Source organism: Mauremys reevesii, linkage group 2, assembly GCF_016161935.1.
Source record: "Mauremys reevesii isolate NIE-2019 linkage group 2, ASM1616193v1, whole genome shotgun sequence".
NCBI lineage: Eukaryota > Metazoa > Chordata > Testudines > Geoemydidae > Mauremys > Mauremys reevesii.
The window spans coordinates 146,841,558-146,866,674 of record NC_052624.1 but is presented as its reverse complement, the minus strand read 5'-3'; the positions used below and the strand labels follow the sequence as shown (position 1 = coordinate 146,866,674).

General features: G+C 56.2%; 1 protein-coding gene across 15 annotated transcripts in view; it reads right to left on the bottom strand.

The window, feature by feature from the left end:
• CAMK2B (calcium/calmodulin dependent protein kinase II beta) overlaps positions 1-25,117 on the bottom strand; it is a 147,063-nt gene that overhangs the window by 35,258 nt on the left and 86,688 nt on the right. For 9 of the 15 annotated variants that reach the window (XM_039522163.1, XM_039522165.1, XM_039522161.1 and 6 more), the window contains 7 exons: positions 20,364-20,466; positions 20,188-20,271; positions 17,359-17,453; positions 15,156-15,278; positions 12,712-12,795; positions 11,191-11,233; positions 8,639-8,713 (listed from right to left, as the gene is read on the bottom strand). In XM_039522163.1, coding sequence (XP_039378097.1) covers positions 8,639-8,713; positions 11,191-11,233; positions 12,712-12,795; positions 15,156-15,278; positions 17,359-17,453; positions 20,188-20,271; positions 20,364-20,466 — 607 coding nt within the window. The remainder of the gene's footprint in view (positions 1-8,638; positions 8,714-11,190; positions 11,234-12,711; positions 12,796-15,155; positions 15,279-17,358; positions 17,454-20,187; positions 20,272-20,363; positions 20,467-25,117) is intronic. The other 6 variants (XM_039522167.1, XM_039522166.1, XM_039522168.1 and 3 more) reach the window with 1 other exon arrangement.

The window sequence follows — 25,117 nt, the reverse complement described above, 5'->3', positions numbered from 1 at the left end:
TGGAGGATGAGTTACTCCAGGATTAGAAAGTGTCTTGTGGACTTGAGACATCTGTGCATGGCCTGTGGGGGCAGAGGTCCCAGCTCCGGCTTTGGCAGAGCATTCCCCTCATCTGGAGAGTGAAATGGTCAGTTCTACTGCAAGCCAGCCCCGTCGGCTGGGCCTGACAACACAGCGAGCTTCGCACTTTCCAGCTGTGCTATTAAGGAGGGTCAATATCCCTCATTGAGGGAGGAAGAGGGGCGGAGACACAACTCGCCCAAGCTCACCCAGCAAGTCAACGCCAGAGCTGGGAACAGAACCCAGGAGTCCTGGCCCCCAGTCAAGCGGCCCATCCCCTAGGTCACCCTTCCTCCCTAGAGCAAAACCACCAAGAACGTAAACCGTGTGTGACGTTATTGATATAAATTGGGACCATATAGAACATGGGTTGCAACCAAGGTCCTGTAGTGGCACCAAATCTTAAGTAAAGGGGGTCATATAAGGTGTCTAAGACCAGGTTCTGGGTTGCTGGTTATGATTATGCTGTCTGTATGTCTGTGTATCATTTTGTAGTTGAAGTTATAAGTATTGGCTCTGTACTGTCTGTATTTTGTATTATGCTCTGCTTCTGGGAAATAACCCAGACAAGCTGGTGTTAGCCCTGCCTAGCTGGCTTGATGGCCCATTAAGGGCCATCAGCTACACAATTGACTCATGGAGAGAAGGCAGACACGCCTTGTGACTCAGCAAAGTATGCAGAGACTTGTCCATGTGACTGCAAACTCCATTTTGCTGTAATTTTCCACAGTATGGACAAAGAGATTCTTACACCTGGAAAAGTCTATATAAGGCTGATGCATCGTCTCCATCTGGTCTTCAATCCTGCTTCTGACCTCTGGAGGGACTTTGCTACAAACTGAAGCTTTACACAAGGGACTGAACGACCCATCCCAGTGGGGGATGTATTCCAGAGACTCAATTTGAACCTGCAGTTTATGCCATCGCTGCTGCAAGCCTGAACTAAGAACTTTGCCATTACTGTATGTAATTGATTCCATTTAACCAATTCTACCTCTCATCTCTACCTTTTTCCCTTTGTAAATAAACCTTTAGATTTTAGATTCTAAAGGATTGGCAACAGCGTGATTTGTGGGTAAGATCTGATGTGTATATTAACCTGGGTCTGGGGCTTGGTCCTTTGGGATCGAGAGAACCTTTTTCTTTTACTGGGGTGTTGGTTTTCATAACCATTCATCCCCAGGACGAGTGGCACTGGTGGTGATACTGGGAGACTGGAGTGTCTAAGGAAATTGCTTGTGTAACTTGTGGTTAGCCAGTGGGGTGAGACCAAAGTCCTCTTTGTCTGGCTGGTTTGGTTTGCCTTAGAGGTGGAAAAACCCCAGCCTAGGGCTGTGACTGCCCTGTTTGAGCAATTGGTCCTGATTTGGCACTCTCAGTTGGGTCCCGCCAGAATCGCTCCGTCACACCGTGCCTGCCTCTAAACCGTCACTCTTCCATAAGAGCAGCTCTTCCAGGGCTGGCCTGTCCCCAGGGAGCTTCACCACACAGAACCTTGCAAATCGGGAAGGGGAGCTGCCTTCATCCCTTTCAGCAGAGCCCCCTGTGGGGAGCACCCAGACAGGTGGTACCAGTGACGTCTGGCAATCCTGGTGTCCTCCTGCAGGGGACAGCCGCCTGGCTGGGAAATGAGAGCATGGTGTGCGCTGGGAGGGAACCCAACCTCAGAGACCATCTACGTGCCACTGGCAGTGGGCTCCCAGCCCCACGGAGGAGGAAGCTGGCCATGCAAAGGGGTCACGCTCGGACCCTCAAAGCTCTTCCGACTGGTAACCCAGCCGGAAAGCAGGGGACGAGGTCTCCAAAGCCCAGCCTGACTCTGGGCTTTCCAAACCTAACTCCCAAGGTCACGCTTTGGCCAGCGGGCTGCTGCCAGCAGAAATGCCCGTCCACAAGGTTCAAGCTGCTGGACATCCTGCGCAGCATGTGTAGGGTGAGGGACCTGGTCTCATCACGTGAACTCACATTGCCTGGCACAGCATGACCAACCTACAAAGCTGGCCCAGATGCCACAGTGACCATCTGGGGGGCTCATCCCCAGTAGCCATGGCGAGGGGAGGGGAGATGGATGCCAGCAGACTGAGATATCTCATGGCCCCCTGGGCGTGTCACTTTGTTATGGCTGGCTCCTGGACCGGCAGGGAGCCCAAGTGAGTGTAAAGTGAGGGACTGCAGCTTGGTTTCCTGAGGCTCTGGACTGGCAGAGGATACAGTTCTGGGGAGGTGATGCATTCGTTCCCCAAAGGAGGAGGGTGCAGAACCAGAGAGGAGAACCCAACACTCTGGGCTTATTCATTATTAGAGACAATGGGAAGACTCTGGAGGGCTATAACCCTGGCGTGACGGGATTGGGTGCAGGAAGTGGCAAGACAAAGCCAGGCCCTTTGTCTATGGCCGAGGAGGCTGCCAGCAAGGCGGGTGTTCCGGCAGAGATCTCTCGCCCAGAGGGCAGGGGAGATCTGAACATCAATGACAAGAAGCCTTGTGCACCGTGGGCGAGGCTTGTCTGGAGACAGAGAGGATGGAAGGGGACAAAGCAGGGAGTGGGGTAGAGATGATTTAGTTGGGGATTGGTCCTCCTTGAAGACTAGATACCTCCTGAGGTCCCTTCCAACCCTGATATTCTATGATGCTATGAACCTCACGGGTGGAGGGGCCAGAAGCCACTTGCAGCCGCTCTCCATGTCCTGGAGGATGGTGTGTAAGATAAGGAGCAAAGGGACCCTTTGGGCCAACCCTTTGCCTAAGCCATCGGAGCAACTGCCAGACACACCTACGACGAGCTGATGCGCCACAGCCAGAGCTTCTTCTGGGGGAGTGGCACCAGACGGGACAGCAATGGAGGGGCCACAGGCTGTGGATCCCCCTGGAGAAGAGGGGAGCAGTGCATTTGGCACCAATTGCTTCCTATCAAGGCCCGATCTAGGATCCTGGAGCTGGTAGTGTCCTCAAACTCGCTTCAGGGCTGGAGCTGTCCGTTCAGCACCACTGGTCATGGGTGGCTCCGGGTCATCTTTTGGTGATCAGTCCAATACTGTCCAGTGGCCAGAAAAGGCAGCCCAGAAGGTTCTCCACAGGGGCTCTCTGCTGTGGCTGGCTCAGGGCCTGTTTGTATCTCTTTCAATTGCTCTGCTGGGTGGGCGTCGCTCTTGCTTGTAGTTCACTTGTCATCCTTGGCCAGTGACTCTATAGCCAATATCCACCATCTGACTGGCCCGTGTTCTTGTGAAGACTAGTGATCTATTATTCTGCCACGCCAAGCTAAGCAGCACCAGCCCCACTCCAGGCCGAGGCCAGAAACCCCACCGCTCCCTTCTTGGTGTGGCAGCTCCATTTCTGCTGAAGCTACCGTTCCTTTCCAAACTCCTCTCCACTGCGCAACACTGATTGTTTCCCCCCGTGGAGAAACTTGTGTGACTGACTCACTTGTCCTCCGTGCTGCTGGATGAAAAGCCCTGACATGCTCTGCTCTGCTCTAGCCACCTGCTGCCGACTCCACAAGGGGCTGGAACGTGACTTTAACATAACGTCTTGCAGACAGAGGGGAAGCGGATCCAGAGAGGGCTCAGCCAGGGCAGGAGAGTTTGGAAGCTGCTCCAGTGTCAGCCATTGAACCATCGGGGCATTTCTCTTTTCAAACGCAGGTTGTCAGAGCTGGCGGGGCAGTTCCCGGGGTCAGGAGAGTGACAGCAACTTTCCACATCAAGCAAAATCTGTTTACGGGCAAGTGACAGCAATCTAGGTGCATCTTCATTCAGGGGGTCTCACGGGTGTAACCGGATCAATTTTAAATCGATTTCATTACAGCCCCCTAATATATACCCCTGGGTGTCACCCTAAATTACCCCCTCCCACCAGCCTCTGCTTTTCAGATAGTCACAGGCTGTTCCCACGTGCCCCTCTGAGCCCTGCCATAGCCACCCGAGGCAGTGTCTCTCTCCTTGCAAGCTTCCAGCCCCAAGTACACTGTGAATGCCTATAGACTGAAGTTTGCATAGAGATTCAGGTGCCTCCTCTTAAAGCAGATGCAGGAAATGCCGGCACCAGTCTGCTCTGAGGGGATGGGCTTATAACCGGTGCCAGACACAGTGCGACATGTGGGTCAGTCACTGCTCCCTCCACTGGATGTGTTGGTTGGATCCCGGACGGAGTTTTGCACAGACATTAATACAAGCTCGGGTGGATGTGTTTCTGTCACTGCCATGCAGATCAGTCTCCTGCATGCAGGGCTGGCACCAGCGGACACAAAGCAAAGAGCCCCACCTCCAGGTTGGGTGGACAGATAAAACCGGACAAGGCTCTGGACCATGCACTTGGGTCACACAACCTCATGCATCATTCACCAAGTTCAACCTCCAGGCCAGGCCAGAGGGAGGAGCGGGCGGGAGGCCGTGGCAAGCAGAGAGCCAGCATTCACAAGGAAGACCCTTTGGGATGGAGGTGGCACGGGAGGGGGAGAGCCTGTCTGAATGCCCACAGACCCTCCATATGGGTAAGCTCTCCCTTATCCCTAGCTATCTCCTTTCACTAGACTAGCCAGTCAGCCCAGCCACTTCCGGACAGCCCCCGGCACGCTCAGGCGTGTTTCCCCAACACTTCCTTTAACTCGGGCTCTGTTTTTCCTTCCGCAGCACTGCTGAGCCCCAAGGCACCTGTGACTGACAGACGCCTCCTGCCAGGCTTCCGGTTCCAGTGACCCTTGTGCTCCCAGACCGTGGAAGACCACGATGGGAAAGGCAGAAAAAGCCACCTCTCCATCACGCACCAAAGCTGGGGACTGGCCCCCAGCTGTTTGTTGAGCCTCTCCCCGGTCATCTGCCAGTGCATTGCAGAGATCAGTGCAACAGCAGCGCCCGGGGCAGTAACCGAGTCCCTTTCACCTTCGTCCGGAGACAGCCTGGGGGTCCTCATACAGGGGCGCACCCAACGGGCGGCCCGTATCAGACACTGCTGCCAAAGCCGCCTCTTCCCCCGGCTGCCAGGTGCATTCCTGCTCCGTGAGGGAGCTGTCAATATCCACCCGCCCTGCGCTCAGCCGGCCAGTGACTTCACCGCACCAGGAAGAGGAGGCGGGCGCTGGAGAGGGAAAGGTCTCTGCACTGACATGCCGGATCAGCGGGGGGAGGGGAGATAGAGATGCCAGAAGAGCAGAGTTAACCAAGCTCTGGGGGCAATACGGGAACGCCTGCCTGCATGGCTAGGGGACTGCAGACGATGGCCGTGCCAATCGGCGGCTGCTCTGTGCCCAAAGCTCCGGGAATCTTGCCAACGCAGCGTGACGGCCACACCTAGGTTGGACATTCACATCGTGCTCCGGACACAGGCAAGCTTCAGGCAGAAAGGCAAATGGGCCCAGGTCAGAGCCCGTCTCCAGGCCCCGTGTGCACCAAGCCCCTTGCAAACCACATTTGGAAATGGATAGAGGGGAAATTTTCAAATGCCTCCAAATGACCAATGAGCCAAAACCCCAGTGACCGGCAGTGACATGGACTCCCAGGCACCTGCGGGGCTTTTGAAAATGAGAGATAGGCTCTTAAATCACTTGGGTGCTTTGGTCAATTTCATCTGAGCCCATTTTCAGAAGTGCCGAGTCCCATAGAAAGTCAGTGGGCTTCAGGCTTCCGCGGCCCAGAACCTCAAAGCCTAACACCCACTGCAATCAGTGGGAGACAGGCACCTATATACCTTGGAGGATCTGGGCCCTAAGTGACTTAGGAGCCTTTGTAGAGGTTACCCAGAGGCTCTGCTTAGCCATAACTGGGGGGTGGTGCGGTGCATCAGATTTGCACAGCCACACTGGAGACATTCCCTGTGCCATAGGCCCTCTGGGAACTTACCCCCCGACTGCCAGGCAGGGGGTGCCCCCAGGCCCTGGCACAAGGGAGATCTCCTTGGAAAGGAACTTTCTTCAGCTCCAGTCTTTACATTTTAATACAGCGCCACAAAGCAAATGGGTGCTCTCTGCTCTCTCCCCTCACTCCCTGAAACGCCACCCCAGCGACTCTCGCCCTGTGCGAGGGCCACTGTGGGTCTCTGCCCTGCTGACGTCTTCCAAATATCAGGGGTGCTTCTGGCGGGTGCCTCGGGCTGCCCCTCTGCACAGGGTGAATGTCAGTCCTTAAGCACACCCAGCACCTCTCTGCTGTCCGCTCTCTGGAACCACGCAATTGTACACCAAAGTGAGATGGGCAACTCTGTCGCTGTGCCTGGGGGGCGGTGCTCACGCCTTATACAGTGGGCGATCTGCCTGCCTGCTCCCCGGGCTTTGGGTCATTTCCTTGCTTCCCGTTTCGGCCCCTGACTGTGGAAATCCCTTGCTGGGGGAGGAATCCCAATGCGGCAGCCGCAGCAAACCGACCAACAAAGCTTGAGGACGGGAACTCCAATCCCAAGTCAGGAACAGAATCTCTGGATATGCTGGGAAAGCCGGCTGGGCCTTCACTGCCCTGAAAAGCCACCGGTGCAGGGTACCAGGCCAACAGCCTGGATGATGCAAGAGGGGCCGCAACTAGGCATGACCCCCTGCCTGACACTGGTTGCAGCTGGCATGCATGGCCCTTGCCTCCTCCTGCTCTAGGGACCGATCCCAAGCGCCGAAAGGGGCTGGGGATGTCCCCACTGCGGTCAGGAGGTGGACAGCAGCATGGGTAAGCATCCCCAAGCTGGCTTTAATGGAGCTAAAAACAGCCAGTGTAGCCACCCCAGTACAGTCATGCCCAGGGCTCTGTGTGTGGCAGGAAAACAGCCGAGGGATTGGCTTGTTTCAAAGGGGAGCGGCACAGCACATCCAATGCCGATTATGCTCCCAAACCAATCAGCCAGGACTACCAAGGGTGGCATTTAAAATACAGAGTCTGCAGCCCATCTCCACCTCCCGTCCCCTGCCCAGCCCTGAGTTCAGGTTTTTACGCCCCCCGACGAGTTCACCAGCAGCTGCTCCCTGCCCTGTGTGAGAGAGGGACGGGCTTCAACTCCTGCTAAAGGGAACACAGAGTCCTGCGCTGAGCGCGGCTTGACAGAGAAATGGAGGAGGGCGTCACCACCACATTGCTGGCTTTAATGAATAGGAGCTGGCTCTTGGACTACAGTCAGGAACCCACATGCCAGAGGGCGGGGAGTGTCTGGGTGCTCATTTTACTAATAGGGAAACTGAGGCACAGAGAGAGGGTTGCCTAATGTCACGAGAAGCGACGGATAAATTTTTCAAAAGGGCCAGATTGTGAAAGGGACTTAGGCACCTCTCTGCATTTCTAGGGGCCTAAGAACCTTTGCAAATCTGGCCCTGAGTCACTTAGGAGCCTAAGCCCCATTGGATTTCAATGAAAGGTAGCCTTCCCTCAGTGCCTAAGTCACGTCTGCGATATGGCTCCTAAATCACTTAGGCCCAGTTGAAGATTTTACTCAGATGCTGCTAAGTGAACTAGGCACTTTTGAAGTGGAGTCGTGCCACTCCTGACGTACAGTGCCCGACTCTGACCACCAGGTGTCCTGCCTTGTACATACACATTTCAGGGCTTTCGTCAAGGCAGCAGGTTCAAAACTGGCATTTCCCCCCTGAGCCCTGGGGGCGATGAACGAGCCGTGTGCCCTGACAACCCACACATACAAGGGGGCGGGCACCACACTGGAGGCTGGCTTTTAAAGTGTGGCCAGGCCGCCAGGCTTCTCCCCCGTCAATCCTGGTTGCCATCCGAGATTATGACCCAGGTTCTGAGTTCCCAGGGACGAGAGGCCCAATTTCAGTAACATGGAATTTAAATAAGAACGAGAGAACAGCCATACTGGGTCGGACCAAAGGTCCATCTAGCCCAGTGTCCTGTCTGCCAACAGCGGCCAGTGCCAGGTGCCCCAGAGGGAATAAACAGAACAGGGAAATTTACCAAGTGATCTAACCCCTGTCTTCCAGGCCCAGCTTCTGGCAGTCAGAGATTTAGGGACACCCAGAGCAAGGGGTCGTGTCCCAGCCCATCGTGGCTAACAGCCATTGATGGACCTGTCCTCCAGGAACTTCTCTAATTCTTTTTTGAACCCAGTTACACTTTTGGCCTTCACAGCCTCCCCTGGCAATGAGTTCCCCAGGTTGACTGTGCGCTGTGAGATGAAGTACTTCCTTCGGTTTGTTTTAAACCTGCTGCCTATTAATGTCATCGGGTGACCTCTGGTTCTGGTGGTATGGGAAGGAGTAAATAACACGTCATTCACTTTCTCCAACATTCAGGATTGTATAGACCTCGATCACAGCCCCCTGCAGGCATCTCCTTCCTAAGCTGAGCAGTCCCAGTTTTTTAACTCTCTCCTCGTACAGAAGCCATTCCAGACCCCTAAGCATTTTCCAATTCTACTTTTTAATCCTCTTTTTCCCCCAGGACCTTTTAAAATCTCTGCTGGAATAAACTGGAACTTCCTCCAGTGCCCGGTGCCCTTCCTCAGAGCAGACCCGGCTGCATTTGCTCCTGGTTCTGGGCGCTGGTTGGGGATGAGATGTTAATGATGGATGAAGTTGCATGCACTCAGATTTCCAGGGGTGGGGGGAGGGAAGAGAGGGGAAACAGGGAGGGTCCCTTCAGGACACGTCTACCTTGTTCCACCAACCCCATGGTGGCACCGGAGGCGGCTGCAGACATTGTGGCGGGAGCGGTGGTCTGTCTGCCGACTGTCAGCACCAGGGTAGGAAACGGAGGGACAAGGAGAGCGGTCGGGGGGGAAGAGAGACAGAGAAAGACAGAGAGAGGGAGCGAGACAGACGGAGGGTGGGAGAGAGAAACGAGACAAAGGAAGCAGAAAAAAAGATTTGAGTTAAAGTTTAGATGGAGAGGCAAGATTGCTGGTAGCTGAGCTCCTGTTCCACAAGCCCCACGGGGCGACCGGCCTAGAGCCAGAGCTGGGGGCACGTCCACACTGCAATGCCGGGGGTGGGGGCTGCGTGGAGACACTCGAGCTAACTTTCAACCTCCCCCCTTGCCAGATTTCCGAGCCCGAACGGCTACACTGCAATGTTATTGCCCGCAAGCCCAGCAGCTGACACGGGCCAGCTGCGGGCGTTTAACTGCAGCAGAGACATACCCTCTGTGCCCAGCGGGGAAGCTACTCCTGGAGGTGGTATAGAGGGTCCTCCACACAGCGGCAGCCCTCCACCCCGCCAGGCCCCGCTAGCGTCGCTGAGACATCAGGGGATGTCCCAGCCAAGGAGCCGCGACTCCGTGCTGTGTGGAATGGACGGGAGAAGGGATTCTCGCCCAAGACGCCAACTCTGAGATCCTGAGGGATGCACGGGGCAGGGCACCAGAGCCCCATGCCCATAGGTTGTCCCCTAGCCAGTGGGGGCTTTGAATCCATGTGACACAATCAATGGCTGCTTATCTCTTAGTCTTTCTTGCACCACTTGCTAAGTGACCATGACCCTGGAAAGCTGAATTCCAGGCCTGGGTGCTAAGCCCTGCTTGAGGGATCTACCCAGCTGCCCCCTGCCTTGTTCCCTTAGATGTTTCTCCTCACTCCTCTAGACAGGGGCAGTAGCAGGGGCCCGAGGCGGTCAGTTTCAGCTGACACTGGGTGCCAGCCGAGGAGGGGAAGACCAGGAAAGAAGGGTATGCTTTAGAGCAGCATTCCCAGGGACATCCAGCCGGCAGGGGCATGCCTCTTCCCCGCCAGCCCCCTCCCCTGGAGCGCTCTGCTAGCAGGATATTTGGGAGGTGAGACTCAGCCATGCCGTGAAATTGGCAAAAACGGGATTGCAATGGCTAAAAGATCCATCAGCCTCTCCCCTGAAACATACCCGGGCACGTCTGCATTTCTACAGGCGCCCGGAGGCATCACAATCAGACCCCTCCAGCGCTTGGTGTGCAAGGCAGCTCCTTGCAAATGTTAACAGTGGGATTTAGAGAGACTTCTTTAGAGCAGAGCTGTCTGGGCCACACCGGGTTTCTGCACTAGGTGTCTGTGCACTGAGGCTGGCCAGGCACAGGTGAGATGAGCACTGTAGTTCTCAGCTCAATACCCAATTCCCCACATCACCAAGCCAGCACAACTCAGGATAAGAGGTTGCCCTCTAAGGCAGAGGAACGGCAGCGGCCTGGCCTGTGTCTGGCTCTAAGCAGCGCTGAGAACTCCTTAGGACAGGTCGACACTACAGATTTCACAGCTCTGTCGGCCAGGGTGTGAAGAGCAGAGATTCCGTGATCAACGGAGCCGGGCTGGCAAAGCCCCTGGTGCAGATGCAGCGGCATCGGCAAAGCTGAGCTTTTACCAGCATCGCTTGTTTCACTGGGGCGCGCAGCAACCCCATGCAGTATCTTCGGGGATCACACTATAGCGAGTTTATGTAGCACTGTGGGAGAGGGATTGTAGGCAACTCCAGGGAGGGAGGTTACCATGGCTCCTCCAGGAACCAAAAACAGTGTGTGATTAAGGACAACCAGGTTGTAAACATCTCCAGAGAGGTGCCACCGCTGGGGAGGCTGGCACAGGCTGGGTTTTCCAGAGACCAACCAAGAAAGGGCTTTGGGAATAAAAAGGCTGCCTTTAAACTAACACAAGGCCGCCTTTCTGATGCAGCAAACGGACTGGACCTTCTGTGCAAGGGAGGCCCCAATCCTTGCAGGAAAGTGGGAAAGATGTGCCCGCCCCGCCCGACTGGGGGCGTGTGGTGTGTGGTTGAATCTGCGTATTGTTCTCATAGGTTCTCTTGGTGACACTTTTGCCTTAAGAACAAAGGAGTCTGCTTAGAAAGAATGGGGCGGTCTCTTGTAATGGCTGGCCACACCCTGTCCATAGCCCTCGGAGAGAACAGGGCCGGCTGGTAGACAGACTGCTTTGGTCGGACATCACAGTGGAAGGCAGGGGGCCGGGGGAGCCTTAAAACCCCCGCTCACCAGGGTCCCGGCTCAGAGGCAGGTGATGTCCGAGACCTACCAGGGCCCTCGCAGAGGGAGGGACACAGGGGAGACTGTGAGAGAGTGGTTCACTGAACCAGTCCTGCGGCTCTGCCGCTCTAGCTGCGTCCACACGAGCAGCGCTTTTCGGGTGTGGAATCCCGGTGGAGCGCGCCTCCCGCGAAGGTGGCCTCGGTCCCCAGGGGCAAGCACTGGGATGCGCGTCTCTTTGCAACGCGAAGCCGAGCCGAGCGCTTACCTGAAAAGTTCCTCGTGGCCAGCATGGTGGTGAGAATCGCCCCCTGGAAGAGAAGAGCCGGGGTTGGTACAGCACAGTGCTGGAGACCGTGGCGCGACAGGCCGCTGCCCCCTGGACACACGAGGAGGGTGTAGCCAAGTGGGGAAGACGTACCTAGCGCATGGGGATGCTGGGTTTGTTGGCCGGCTCCATTGTGGCCTTCCATGGGCAAGTCCCGTGAGGTCCTTGAGCCCCAGCTTCCCACCCGTGACGCGGGGCTGATGCCCCAATCTCCCACCCCCTGCATCGGGGCAGGAAGGGCAGAGCCTGGGATGGTGGGAACCCGTGCCGGACCCAAGGGGTGAGCCGAGGCTGGGGGTAACTCCCTGCCAGTGCACTGCCCCAAAGGGAGCTACGGACGCCGACCAGAATCTGCTGCACATCCGCCCATGGGACTCCACTGGCTGCAGCATGGGCCCCCCTCCACCGAGAGCACAGCCGGACCTGGTGACTTGCTCCCCTCGGATCCTCCCCGACTCTTCCCTCTCTCCTCTGTGGGCTGACGCTCCAGAACCCCTGAGGTTCTGATGGGTGGCACAGGCCTCTAAGGGACAGGGCGGAGTCTGGAGACCCTGGTGAAATCCTGGCCCTCTGGCCCCATGGGGATTTTCTCACTTAGCAGCAGGCGCTGGGGGGGGGCGTGGGACACAGGAGGGGCAGAGGCGCAGTTCCCACAGGTCCTGCCGCACGACGATCATCAGGCCTTTTCCCAGCCCCTTCCTCCCACTTGGCTACTTCATAGAACGGCCCATGTTCCTGGGACTCTCTTGTGTATCCTTCTGCTTGCAAAGCCAGGCCACCGGTCCCCCTGGGCGTTATACCCCCTAGAGAAACAGCCCTCGCCAGCTACCACCCTGCCCCCTCTGGCCGCCTGCAAGGGGGCACCAAACCGGGCACCTCTGCACCTTAAAGCATGAGCCAGTCCAGCCTGAGCAAAACAGTCCCACCTCTGTTAAGCAGGCTCATCCACCTGCTACACGAACAGTGGGAGCTGAACCCCCCTGCCAGATACTGGACTCTACGGGGGCAATGGACTTACCCTGCCATTGCAGAGGCACCCAGTGGTCAACACGCTGTGGCTCCTGTGTGCTCAACGGACAACGTACAAGGCAGGCGGGGCCATTCTGCTCCCCTGGCAGGGGCAGGCACATGCCACCCCCCGGGGAAGGGCTAGGAGCTGGGGGATCAATTCTCCAGCTCCAGTCTCAGCTGCTAGCGCCTGGAGAGGACCTGCAGGGCTCTGAGCTTCGTGGTGCGGCCAAGAGAACCCATTGGCCCTGGATGTGCCATGCTAACAAGGCAAGAAGCCTCTGCTCCTTTCTGGGGCTGTTGGCTGAGCAGCAGAGATCGGGGTCCCCGGGGCAGGGGGGACCTCAGCCCCACACCGATCCCGCTGTGTCTGTTTGCCGTGGCTCTCGGGAAGCAAACAGGGAGGCAGGGGCATTTACCTTGAGGGGGCTCTCGGGAGGCAGGGGCATTTACCTTGAGCTTCCTCCTGGCGTTGAACTTTTTCAGACACTCTACGGTCTCCTGCCTGTGCATCATGGAGGCCACGGTGGAACGTTGCTGGAGGAGAGAAGGCGGGGGAGAGAAATCAGTTGCTTCTGCCTCGGCACCAGAAAACGAGTGTGGTCAGGGGAGGGAATGGGATGGGGGCGCTAGAGAAACGGCTCAGCCAGCAGAGTCCTGCCCCACCCAGATAAGCCCCTAGTGCCCCCAGAGGCATGATCCTGGCTTGGGACCACAGGTGACATAACAGTGCAGATATGGCAGGCCACCAGCACTGGGCACCCCTGGATCCTGTCCCACCAGATCAGCAACAAAGCTCCAACCGTCTGTCTACACGGCACACTAAGCCCGAGTGGGACTCAGGTTTGAGCCGAACCCCGCCTTTCGTCCACCCACAAATCAGCCTGACTTGGGCCAGCAAGCACTCAGGGCCGGGATCCTAGGACCAAGTCCTACTCCCTGTCGTTTGGCAGTGTGGACGCAGCTCAAGCCACGGCCCCGAGTCAGAAGGGCGGCGTAGTGCAGCACGGCTGCCTTAGCACGACTGTGAGACCCGAGCCCAGCAACTGTGAGCCCAGCTTTACATTGCAGGGCGGCCGCTCCGGCACAGGCTGGAAACACAAGCCCGGGTTTCACAGACCCAGGTTTACAATGCAGCACAGACAGACAGACCCTCGGGGGACGTCTACGTAGCGATAAAACCCCACGGCAACGAGTCTCAGAGCCCGGGTCAGCCGCCTCAGGCTCACAGGGCACGGGCTGCCAGGCTATAAAATCGCAGTGTGGACATTCTGGGCCCCGCCCTGTGACGTTGCACTCCATGTTTTATGAACATATGTTTATAAATGTGAATATGATGTAACTGGAATATGCTTTATGCAAAAGGTCTCTTGTAAGGTATCATTACAAAGTTTATAATCTCCTGAGTGTGGTCATTCCATTTGTTTGCATGTATTATTCCTATGCCTGGAGTTAGGAGAATAAGATATAAACTTGTATTACAGGTGTAAACATATTAAGTGGAAGCCATTAAGGGTGCTTCAGAATCAATCACCTGTAAATGGCTCTGTTTACTTGTAGGCCTTCCTGGGTAGGTGCGGGCCAGCCCCTGGGTAAGGAAGTCTTACAGGGACATGTGAACATGTCACATGATACTGGAATCCATCTTTAACCTGGTGCTTTTCCATTTAGAAGGAGGGGGTGGGAACCCAGATTCCCCCTTGTGCCAAAGGTATAAAAGGGGGTTGAACAGAACAAAAGGGGCTCCGAGTCATGAGAAATCCCCGAGTTACCACCTGAGCCGGAACTAACAAGGACTGTACCAGGGGAAAGGGTTGGGCCCAGACTAGGAAGACGTTTAGTCTGTGAAAGAAACTTATTGGACCATCTCTGAGGGTGAGATTTTACTTGTAAACAGGTTCTTAATGTATTAAGCTTAGACTTGCGCGTTTTGTTTTATTTTGCTTGGCCACTTACTTTGTTCTGTCTGTTATTACTTGGAACCACTTAAATCCTACTCTTTATACTTAATAAACTCAGGTTTGTTTATTAAACCCAGAGTAAGTGACTAATACCTGGAGGAGCAAACAGCTGTGCATCTCTCTCTATCAGTGTTATAGAGGGCGGACAATTTATGAGTTCATCCTGTATAAGCTTTATACAGAGTAAAACGGATTTATTTGGGGCCTGAATCCCACTGGGAGCTGGGTCTCTGGGTGCTGGAGACAGGTGACTTGCTGAGCTGTTTTCAGTTAAGTTTGCAGCTTTGGGGATGTGGTTCAGACCCTGGGTCTCTGTTGTAGCAGGCTAGCGTGTCTGGCTCAACAAGGCAGGGTTCTGGAGGCCCAAGCTGGCAGAGAAAACAGGCTCAGAGGTAGTCCCAGCACAACAGGTGTCAGCCCAAGGGGGTCTCTGTGACCGAACCCGTCACACTCCCATTGCGGGATCTGCCCGAGCCCAAATGTCTACACTGCAATGTTATAGCCCTGCAGCCCGAGCCCCACGTCCCCAGTCTGCTGAGCCGGGCCAGCAGTGACCAGGCCAGGGTCTTCCATCGCAGCAGAGACATACCCTTAATGAGCAAGCTGGCCCCAGAGCTCAGCACGCTGCCCGGGGAACAGCTGCTCACTCGGTGATGGGGAAACAACGGGCTGGGCATTCCTGTGGGTGGCTGAGATGAACTGGCCCAGGTTCTGATCAGCCCGTTGACAGCTACTGTTCCCTGGGGACGATGCTGGTCCCAAAGCCCCTGCGTTATGGGCTAACCCGAGTTGGCGCCATCAGCGTGGCCTGGCCAGCCCCTCTCGCCACCCCCACAACCCCGAGCTTGAGCGGCGTGGCTCCAGAGAAGAGGCAAAGTGAGGGAGAACCCAGCAGCCCCATTCCCTGGCTGCGTCCGGGGCAGCGGCGACACTTACGCAGACCCATGGGTGTTTCAGGGCTTCGTGGGCTGTGATTCTTTTGGCCGGGTTGATGGTTAACATCTGGTTGATGAGGTTTTTGGCTTCGGGGGTGACCGTGTCCCACTCGGGAGAAGGGAACTGCAGACAAGAAACAAGGGCCAGCAAGGTTAAATGCAGGGGATTGCGGCTATCGGGGGCGGGGAGCTGGCTGCTCGTAGCCAAGGCAGCAGTGACTCCCCAGGAATCCAAGGGCAGCCCAAAGCCAGCGCCGATGCTGCCCGCAGCCTTATCACATCCGCTCCAAGGTGAGTGGTACCTGCGTTCTGCCCTGGCACAGCAGCGGGCGGGAAACTCTGTGGCCAATCCAGGGCTACTGCAAAACCAGATTTGATCTCCTGACTTGAATCTGTTGTTCCCATCCTCATGCTGCCCCTTTGCCTCGACAGCTAATTCCGGTTAAATGCCTCGTTCCCTGTGTTTTCATCGTCTGACAGATGCTGGTGCTGGCCACATGTGACTGGTCTGCAGGCTTTGTGGGTGTGGGGAAGCTGGAGGTGCTGGATGATGGAGAGGGGGCAGCAGGGGCTTCTGCCCCTGGGGAGTGTGGGGGATTGTGGGATAAGCACATTGCCTGGATGTTGCCACTGGCAGGCGGCCAGTGAACTGTATGGACGTGTGTCATTAGGTTTCAGAGTTAACAGACAGACTAAGCGCAATGGGGGCTGTTCACGCCTCTTGTTACAGGTTGTCTCTGCACCGTTCCACTCAGGCTGCACTCTGGAGGGTTCACCCGCAAGCCCCAGGCTTCGGAAGGGAAATCGGTTTAAAGCCGGGGTTTGGGAGTGAGAGGGGGAGCCTGCAGCTGGTTCAGACACTGCACAATCTGGAGGACCTCGCTCGTATTCCGTACAAGCAAGAGGGGAGAGGAAGCGCCCTGGGAGCGGGGAGAAAAACGAGCAGAGACCGTTCCCCAGGGCCCCGGCCGTTCCGTCCCCGCCAGCAGACCCCAAGTGCGTGCAGAAGAGGCCAAGCATACGGGGTGAGGAAAGCGCCAGCACAGGGGGGAAGAGAGAGAGCAGAGAGGCTGCCAAATTCCACCGAGCTATTGGGAGCGGAGAGATACCCACTGGACCTGCGCTCTGGGCAGTCGCAGGAGCGCGGCTTGCATGGGGCGTCCGGATGCTCCCGGGTCCCTCCGTGCTGCCACGTGCGTGGAGAAAGAGTCGTGCCAAGGCAGGAATCTTGGCCAGGTCCCTGTGCCGCTGCCCTGCCCAGTGTCTGCAAGGGAGCCAGGGGGGCAGGTTACCACACTTGTCAGCACGCCCCATGGCAGGTGCTGGGCCTGCCACGGGGATTGTGCAGACAGCCGGGCTTCTGCTGGGCTGCGACTGGCTCCCTGAGCCTGGGACCAAGGGCAGGATGGCCTTGGGGTGGGGACAGGATGGAGCTCTACGAACGAGATGTGGGTGTGTGGGGCAGTGATTCCTGTGGCCCCTGCGTGGCAGCATCCGGGCTCAAGGAACCGCAGGATCCACACCACATGCAACCCTGCAGCGTGGCTGGTGGGCCACAGCCCCTCCCAGGCAAAGAACGGAGCCTCCCCACTCTGCTTGGTCTCTGGGTGTAATGGAAAGCAGCTTCCCCCAGCCTCCCAGGCCCGACAGTAACGGAACGGCCACGGAGTCTGATCCCGACTTGCTAACACGATCCTAAACCCACCTGGCCCCGTCTACACTGGGAACAAGCCCTGCTGGAGTCCTGCTAGCCAACATGGTTTTAAAGACATCCCATCCCCGCAGGCTGGGCAGGTCCAGTGAGTGTTAACCTGCGTTAGCACCGTATCCACGTCCAGAGCTCTCTGGGATGCTGTCTACATGGCGGGGGAGTGGCTCTATATGCACTGTGGACGGGGCCCAGGCAACTGCACCGTGACAGGGGCAAGCCATGGGGGGGTTGCATGGACTGTGGGTGGAGGCTGGCCAGACACAGCCCTGTCGGCTCCCCAAGGAGGAGGAGGGACGTGTCCTACCCTGGAAGGGCTGGGCACAGGCCTATGGCTGGGGAGACACCAGCAATTCCAGGTCTTAGAGCAGGTGCGGCAAATGAGAAGCCGGAGGGGCAGGCTGGAGACGAAGCCGGTGGCGTACGGGACTTCTGGCCCATGGCAGCAAGTCCCCGTCGCGGTGCTCTGGGACCGGGGGGGCAGGGAGGTACTCACGTCGTAGGCACCAGCCTTGATCTGTTGGTACAATTTGTGCTGGTCCTCGTCCCAGAAGGGAGGGTAACCGACTAGCAGGATGTAAAGGATCACACCTGGGGAGAGGGGTAGGAGAGCAAAGAGTCAGCGCCCGCCGGCTCCTGGGGGACCAGGCCTGGACTGATGCAGGGATATGGGGGTTTCTGCTCAGCCTGCTGCCAGCAGGCATCTCCTGGGGAACCCCGTCTCTGCCAGGTCCCGCTCGCTTTCTCCTGCCTTAATGCAACTTGGCTTTACATTTCCAGCACTGACCTGCTGCTGGTTAACCGCCCCCCATCCACACCTCGCAGCCGGCAGGGAAGGAGCAATGAGCAGGTGCCCGGATGCCCAGGGGCCACCACGGGATGGAAGCGAGAGCCTGCAGCAAGGGGTTTAGACCTGACAGTGCCCAACTGCTATCTATGCCTCTAGCACCCCCTGCTGACATCTGTCTATGCCTGTAGGCCTCCTCTCCCTGTAGGATGGGGAGGGGTCTCTGAGACTAGCAAAGGCTCCAGGGAGGGGATGAGCCATGGGGCAGTGGGCTTTTAGTGTCCGTTATCAGGTATGGATAGGGACTAGGATCCAAACTGCCCACAGGGGGTTTTGGGGCTGGCTGGCTTCATGCAGCATCTTGGACACAGAGTTCAATAAACAGCAACGCTCTGGGCTCCATGCAGGTGGGAATGGAATGCCAATGGGAGTTAGGCACTTAATCTGTTTAGGCACTGCTGTAAAACCGACTGTGACGTTATTAATATGAACTGGGACCGTATAGATCATTGGTGCAACCAAGGTCCTGTAGTGACACCAAATCTTGTATAAAGGGGGTCAAATAGGGTGTCTATGAGGAGGTTCTGGTTTGCTGGTTATGATTATGCTGTCTGTTTCAGAGTAGCAGCCATGTTAGTCTGTATCCGCAAAAAGAACAGGAGTACTTGTGGCACCTTAGAGACTAACAAATTTATTTCAGCATGAGCTTTCGTGAGCTACAGCTCACTTCTTCGGATGCACAGAATGGAACACACAGACAGGAGATATTTATCTCCTGTCTGTGTGTTCCATTCTATGCATCCGAAGAAGTGAGCTGTAGCTCACGAAAGCTCATGCTGAAATAAATTTGTTAGTCTATAAGATGCCACAAGTACTCCTGTTCTTTATGCTGTCTGTGTGCATGTATCATTTTGGTATTTAAAGTTATAAGTATTGGCGCTATCCAGTCTGTAGTTCAAACTTGCACGGTGCTTCTGGGTGACACCCCAGACAATGTGGCGTCAGCACTGCCTGGCCTGCTTGATGGCCCATTAAGGACCATCAGCTACAACTGACCCACTGAGAGAAGGCAGATATACTTTGTGCCTCAGCAAGGTATTCAGGGACCTGCCTATGGACAGAATTCTAAGGTTTTTCCATGCCACCTGCTGGATAGCTTGTCTTTGGGACAAAGAAAGCAGAGACCACATGGCAAGAGACTATAAAAGGCTGCTGCAGCTCCTCCATCCTGTCTTCAATCCTGCTTCTGACCCCTGGAGGGACTTTGCTACAAACTGAAGCTCTGAACAAAGGACTGATTGACCCATCCCAGCTGGGGATGTTCCAGAGACTTGGTTTGAACCTGCAGTTTATTCTATCACTGCTACAAGCCTGAATCAAGAACTTGGCCATTACTGTATGGGATTGATTCCATTTCACCAATTCTAGCTCTCATCTGTATCTTTTTCCTTTTATGAATAAATCTTTAGATTTTAGATTCTAATGGATTGGCAACAGCGTGATTTGTGAGTAAAATCTGAGTTGTATATTGACCTGGGTCTGGGGCTTGGTTCTTTGGAATGAGGAGAACCCTTTTTCTTTTACTGGGGTATTGGTTTTCATAACCAGTCATCCCCATAACGAGTGGCACTGGTGGTGATAGTGGGAAACTGGAGTGTCTGAGGGAATTGCTTGTGTGACTTGTGGTCAGCCAGTGGGGTGAGACCGAAGTCCTCTCTGGCTGGCTGGTTGGGTGCCTTGGTGCCCAAAGGACCCCAGCCTGGGGCTGCCCTGCTCTAAGCAATCTGTCCTGAATTGATACTCTCAGTAGTGTCCCACCAAAGGCAGCATCATTACACCCACTAGGTGCCTTTTCTGCATCTTTGGGTGCCTAAACCCCTTGGGCAATCTGGCCTTAAGTGATTTGCCCAGAGAGACACTGGCAGTGGTGAGACTTGAATCCATGTCTCCCAAGCCAGCCCCCTAACCACTAGGCCAGATCACCACCAGTCCATGAGCACCGACCATCACAAAGAACTGAAGGCACAGGTGGGTGGCTCAGCCCAGAGGCAGGGAGAAGGATACTTGGCAGATCCCTGACACTGAGCCATTGATTAGCTGGAGAGGGGGCAGAGAATCGCCATGAGAATGATTAACTGATTAAAAAACCTGCCTTCCAGTGAGAGACTCATGGTGCTCAATCTATTTAGCTTAATACAGAGAAGGTGAAGGGGGGACGTGATCCCAGTCTGCCAGTGCCTACATGAAAGCAGAGGAAGGTCTAACACAACCCAATGGCTGGAAGGTGAAGCTAGAAATAAGGTGTCAATGTTTAACACGGAAGGTAATTAACCAGGGGACAATGTCCCAAGGCTCGTGGTGGATTCTCCATCACTGACCATTTTGAAATCAAGACTGGATGTTTTTCTAGCAGATCTGGCCTAGCTCAAACTGGGATTCCTGCAAGCCAGCTCTATACAGGACACCAGGCTAGATGGTCACAGTGGTTCCCACTGGCCTTCCCGTCTATGAATTTAGGACTCGCGGCGCTGGCCTTACCACACGCCCAGATATCCACGGGTTTGCCGTACGCTTCTTTGCGCAGCACTTCGGGCGAGAGGTAACCGGGGGTGCCGGCGAAGCCTGGGGAGAAAACACAGAGCACAGACCGGGTTGCCAGGACTGTCCTGGGCAGCAGGGCGGGATGGGGGCGGGGAGGGGGCTCTGCCACTCACCAAACCAAGCCTGCTGATCCCCCTGCACCTCGATGGCCAAGCCAAAATCCGCCAGCTTCACCGCCGCGCCTTTGCACTTGCTGGCCAGGAGCAGGTTCTCCGGCTGTCGTGCCGAGCCGTTGGGCACAGGGCGCCGTGGGACCAGACACACGGTCGGAGAGGGGCAGAGAAGGGGAGGGGGGAGAAAACAAAACAAAAGAACAACAACAGACGGTTTGCAGAAGCAGGTGAGAGACGTGAAAGGCTGACGAGTGGAGAGAACCAAGTGAAGGCCTGGGGGTCACACCCCGGGCGGGATGGGGCTATCGGCGCATCCACACAGCCCAACCGGCTTGGCTGGCATCTTCCAGCCCCCGTGCTCTCTCGGCCAATGTGCTAGGATCCAGACTGACGCCCCTCCCTCCTATCTCCCCCCCCTGCACCCACTGCCATTAGAGGGGGGCAGAAACCCAGCTCCATCTTTGGGATTATTCCAGCCAGCACAGCCTCCAGCTTCCTGACCCATGGGCAAGTCCTGGCCTGTGTTGCTGTGACCATCTGGCACGGCCTCTGGGCATATTCCAGCCGCCCAAAGCCCCACGCTGCTCTGGGCTTGGGGGGGGACAACAAGCAGAGACCCTGCCTGCCCATTTTCCCTGGTGGCGCTCTGCCACCAGGCTGGGAGGCCATTTTCCCCTCTCTGGGGAATGTCACGTCCCAAAGTCTTCAGTATGGCCTGCCAAGGCAGCTGGCCTAACAAGAGAAGTAGGTGGCATGACACAGGCTCTGAGAGCCAGGAAAACACCACCACTTTTGGCTGCAATTTGGGGGACCGAAGCAGCACCTCCTCCAATGGTTTCCCAGCCCCCCCTTCCCAGGGCTTCCCAGCCCCCAGTAAGTCCATTCGCACAATATAACACCCAACGCTTCTCTCTACCAAACATACACAGAAAGGGCCTCCTCTCTCCGCCACCTCCCGGGCATTCATGCTCCGGCAGCAGGTGCCCCCTCGCCCAGGTTGGCTGGCCTGGCTTCTCCGCTGGTGCTCCTAACGCCCCACATCGATCTGTCGGAGCTCAGCAGAGCCAGAGAAATCAGAACGTCCCCTAGGAAGCTCTGGAAATGTTACGCAAAGAGCCAGAAGCGCTGGCTCTGAGACAGAGGGAAACAGCTGGATTGTACACATCTGTCCACAGCTCCACCTCCCCTGACAAAGAGCGCTAGCCAGGGGGGCGACCGCACATGACTGTGCCAATGAGCCCCGCCCATGCCTTGCCGGGACCAGCTGCCTGACGGGGCAGGGACGGGACGGGAGGCTCAAAACTTCCCATTGTCCAGATGCCGTGGCCTGAGAACAGTTCACACAGCAGCCAGCAGACAGAAATGAGCTCCAGCCACACAGAGATGAGAGTCTCAGGCCCCCAGACCTCAGTCCCGCACCAGCCAGACACCCCGCCCTGGGGCTGGATCGGAGCCGATGCCCCCTAGAGGTGAAAGGCCTCATACCCCATTCCTGCACCTGCCAGGCCCCTCAACCCAGAGGTGACCTGAGCCAGTGCCCCCAGGAGGGGAAAGACCCTGCTGTCCATTCCCTGCCCCCCATGCCAGCCGGCCCCCTGCCCTTGGGCCAGACTACAAGGGACACCCGTAGAGGCCAACAGCCACTCCTCATGGAACCAGACACTTGAGGGCTGATTGGGCTCCTCGTTCTATGAAGGAGGCTGGTGCCATTCCCCTTCTCCTTCTCAGCCCAGCCCCTGCATACGATGACACTGGCTGCACCCCAGGGCTGAGTGACCACTGGCACCATGCCACCGTGTACAACACAGCCCCCTGCCTCGCCAGTGCACCATGACACAAAGGGCAAGAAACCAGCTCCCCCGGGTGCCACTCCAGCATGTGTCAGTGCCTGCTCCACCAGCCTCGGGCGCCGCTCCAGCACATGCCAATGCCCGCTCTCCTGACCCCATGTGCCATGCCAGCACATGCAAATGCCTGCTCCCCCACCCTAAGTGCTGCTCCAGCACATGCCAGCACCCGCTACCCTGGCCCCGAGCACCACTCCAGCAAAGGCCAGTGCCCGCTCCCACGACCCCGAGTGATACTTGTGACGTTATTAACATGAACTGAGACCGTATAGTTCATTGGTGCAACCCAAAGTCCTGTAGTGACACCAAATCTTGTATAAAGGGGGTCAAATAGGGTGTCTATGAGGAGGTTCTGGTTGCTGGTTATGATTATGCTGTCTGTGTGCATGTATCATTTTGGTATTTAAAGTTATAAGTATTGGCTCTAACCTGTCTGTATGCTCTATGCTTCTGGGTGACACCCCAGACAATGTGGTGTCAGCACTGCCTAGCCTGCTTGATGGCCCATTAAGGACCATCAGCTACACAACTGACCCACCCAGAGAAGGCAGATACACCTTGTGACTCGGCAAGGTATGCAGGGACCTTCCTATGGACAGAACTCTAAGGTTTTTCCATGCCACCTGCTGGATAGCTTGTCTTTGGGACAAAGAAAGCAGAGACCACATGGCAAGAGACTATAAAAGGCTGCTGCAGCTCCTCCATCCTGTCTTCAATCCTGCTTCTGACCCCTGGAGGGACTTTGCTACAAACTGAAGCTTTGAACAAAGGACTGATTGACCCATCCCAGCTGGGGATGTTCCAGAGACTTGGTTTGAACCTGCAGTTTATTCTATCACTGCTACAAGCCTGAATCAAGAACTTGGCCATCACTGTATGGGATTGATTCCATTTAAACAATTCTAGCTCTCATCTGTATCTTTTTTCCTTTTATGAATAAACCTTTAGGTTTTAGATTCTAAAGGATTGGCAACAGCGTGCTTTGTGGGTAAGATCTGATTTGTATATTGACCTGGGTCTGGGGCTTGGTCCTTTGGGAGTGAGAGAACCTTTTTTCTTTTACTGGGGTGTTGGTTTTCATAACCATTTGTCCCCATAACAAGTGGCATTGGTGGTGATACTGGGACACTGGAGTGTCTAAGGGAATTGCTTGTTAGCGAGTGGGGTAAAACCGAAGTCTTCTCTGTCTGGCTGGTTTGGTTTGCCTTGGTGTGAAAAGGACCCCAGCCTTGGGCTGTAACTGCCCTGTTTTAAGCAATTTGTCCTGAATTGGTACTCTCGGTTGGGTCCCACCAAAGCCAGCATCGTTACACCACTCCAGAACATGCCAGTGCCTGCTCCCCCAGCCTCAGGCGCCACTCCAGCACGTGCGCAGCGCCCGCTACCGCGGCCCCGGGCGCCACCCCAACTCCCAGAACACAATTCCGTTTGCTCGAGCCCAGCTCCACCACCTTGCTGTGGCCCGACTCCGCTGCATCACCCCGCTTCATGATGATCCCACGCCCCAGGTTCCAGCTCTCCAGCACACAGCCCAGCACCATGCAGTGTGCTCCATTGTCCCACTGCAGCCCAGCTCCATGCACAAGAGCCAAGCTTCGTCACCCTGTGACAGCAGGATGGCACGAGCCACAGCCCAGCTCCATCACCTATGACAGCAGGACTCGAGGCGCCAGCTCCAGCTCCATCACCCTGTTTCAGCAGGACTCCAGGTGAAAGCGCCTAGCTGCACAATCCCATTAGGGCAGGACGCCACATGCAACAGCCCGTCCCCATCAGGCTGTTAGAGCCATTCTATGCGCCAGAGACCAGCTCCATCATCCCACTGTGGCATGGCTCAAGGTACCAGCATCCAGCTGCATCAGTTTGCTATGGTTTGACTCCATGTTTGAGAGCCCCATTCTAGCTACCTGTGGCATGGACTCCATGTGCCAGAATCAAGCCCCATCATCCTGACGCAGCACAATTTAATGCCCAAGAGCCCAGCTCCATCACCTCATGACAACATGACTCCGCCTTTGAGAGCCCGGCTCCATCGCCCCGTTAGAGCCCAATACCTCATGTGACTGCCCAGCTCCATCACCCTGTTATGGCATGTCTCCAGGAGCCAGAACTGAGCTCCATCACCCCAGTACGGCACAACTCCACAGGCAAGAGCCCAGCTCCATCACCCCAGTACGGCACAACCCCACAGGCGAGAGCCCAGCTCCATCACCTTATTACAGAATAACCCTACAAGTGAAGGCCCAACTACATAACCCCGTTCTAGCATGACTCCAGGCACCAGACCCTGGCTCAACTACCACCTTGTGGCACAACCAGAACCCGGCTCCATCATCCCATTACAGCATGACCCTATGCACCACAGCGCAGCCATGGAAATGTCCTGCCCTGTCCCACTCCCCAGGCAGGACACAGACAGCCACAAGCTCCTGGGGAACGGCATCTTTGCCCTGTACCATTTCCCGGGTTTGCAGGGGACGTTCTGGAGGGATGCCCCAGAGTGGTTCTGTGGCCTCCCCCAGCTCACAGGGGGCAGGAGCCCCCTGGAAAAGCTTGGTGTGTCACTGAAGGGGCAAGGAACTGCTGAACAGTTCCTGTCTCCAAAGCCTGTAAGGGAAAGGTGGGCAGCAGCAGAGGAGGGGGAAGCCCGGGGTCTACACCAGGCCTGGCGTAGGAACCCCCTTGTTAATTTCACAGCGCTGTTTCTGGGTCTCGCAGAGACACACACACACACCCCTTTATCCCAGCCCCACTCGGCCACACGAGACCATGTCCCTGCTCCTCACGCTTGGAGGCCCAGCGCGATTTGCGACGCCCAGGGGGCTATATGGGGGGCAAACAAAAGACAAGCAACCCACGGTGGGCGTCACAGAGAACAGGCAACACAGTTCAACCAGACACAGGGCA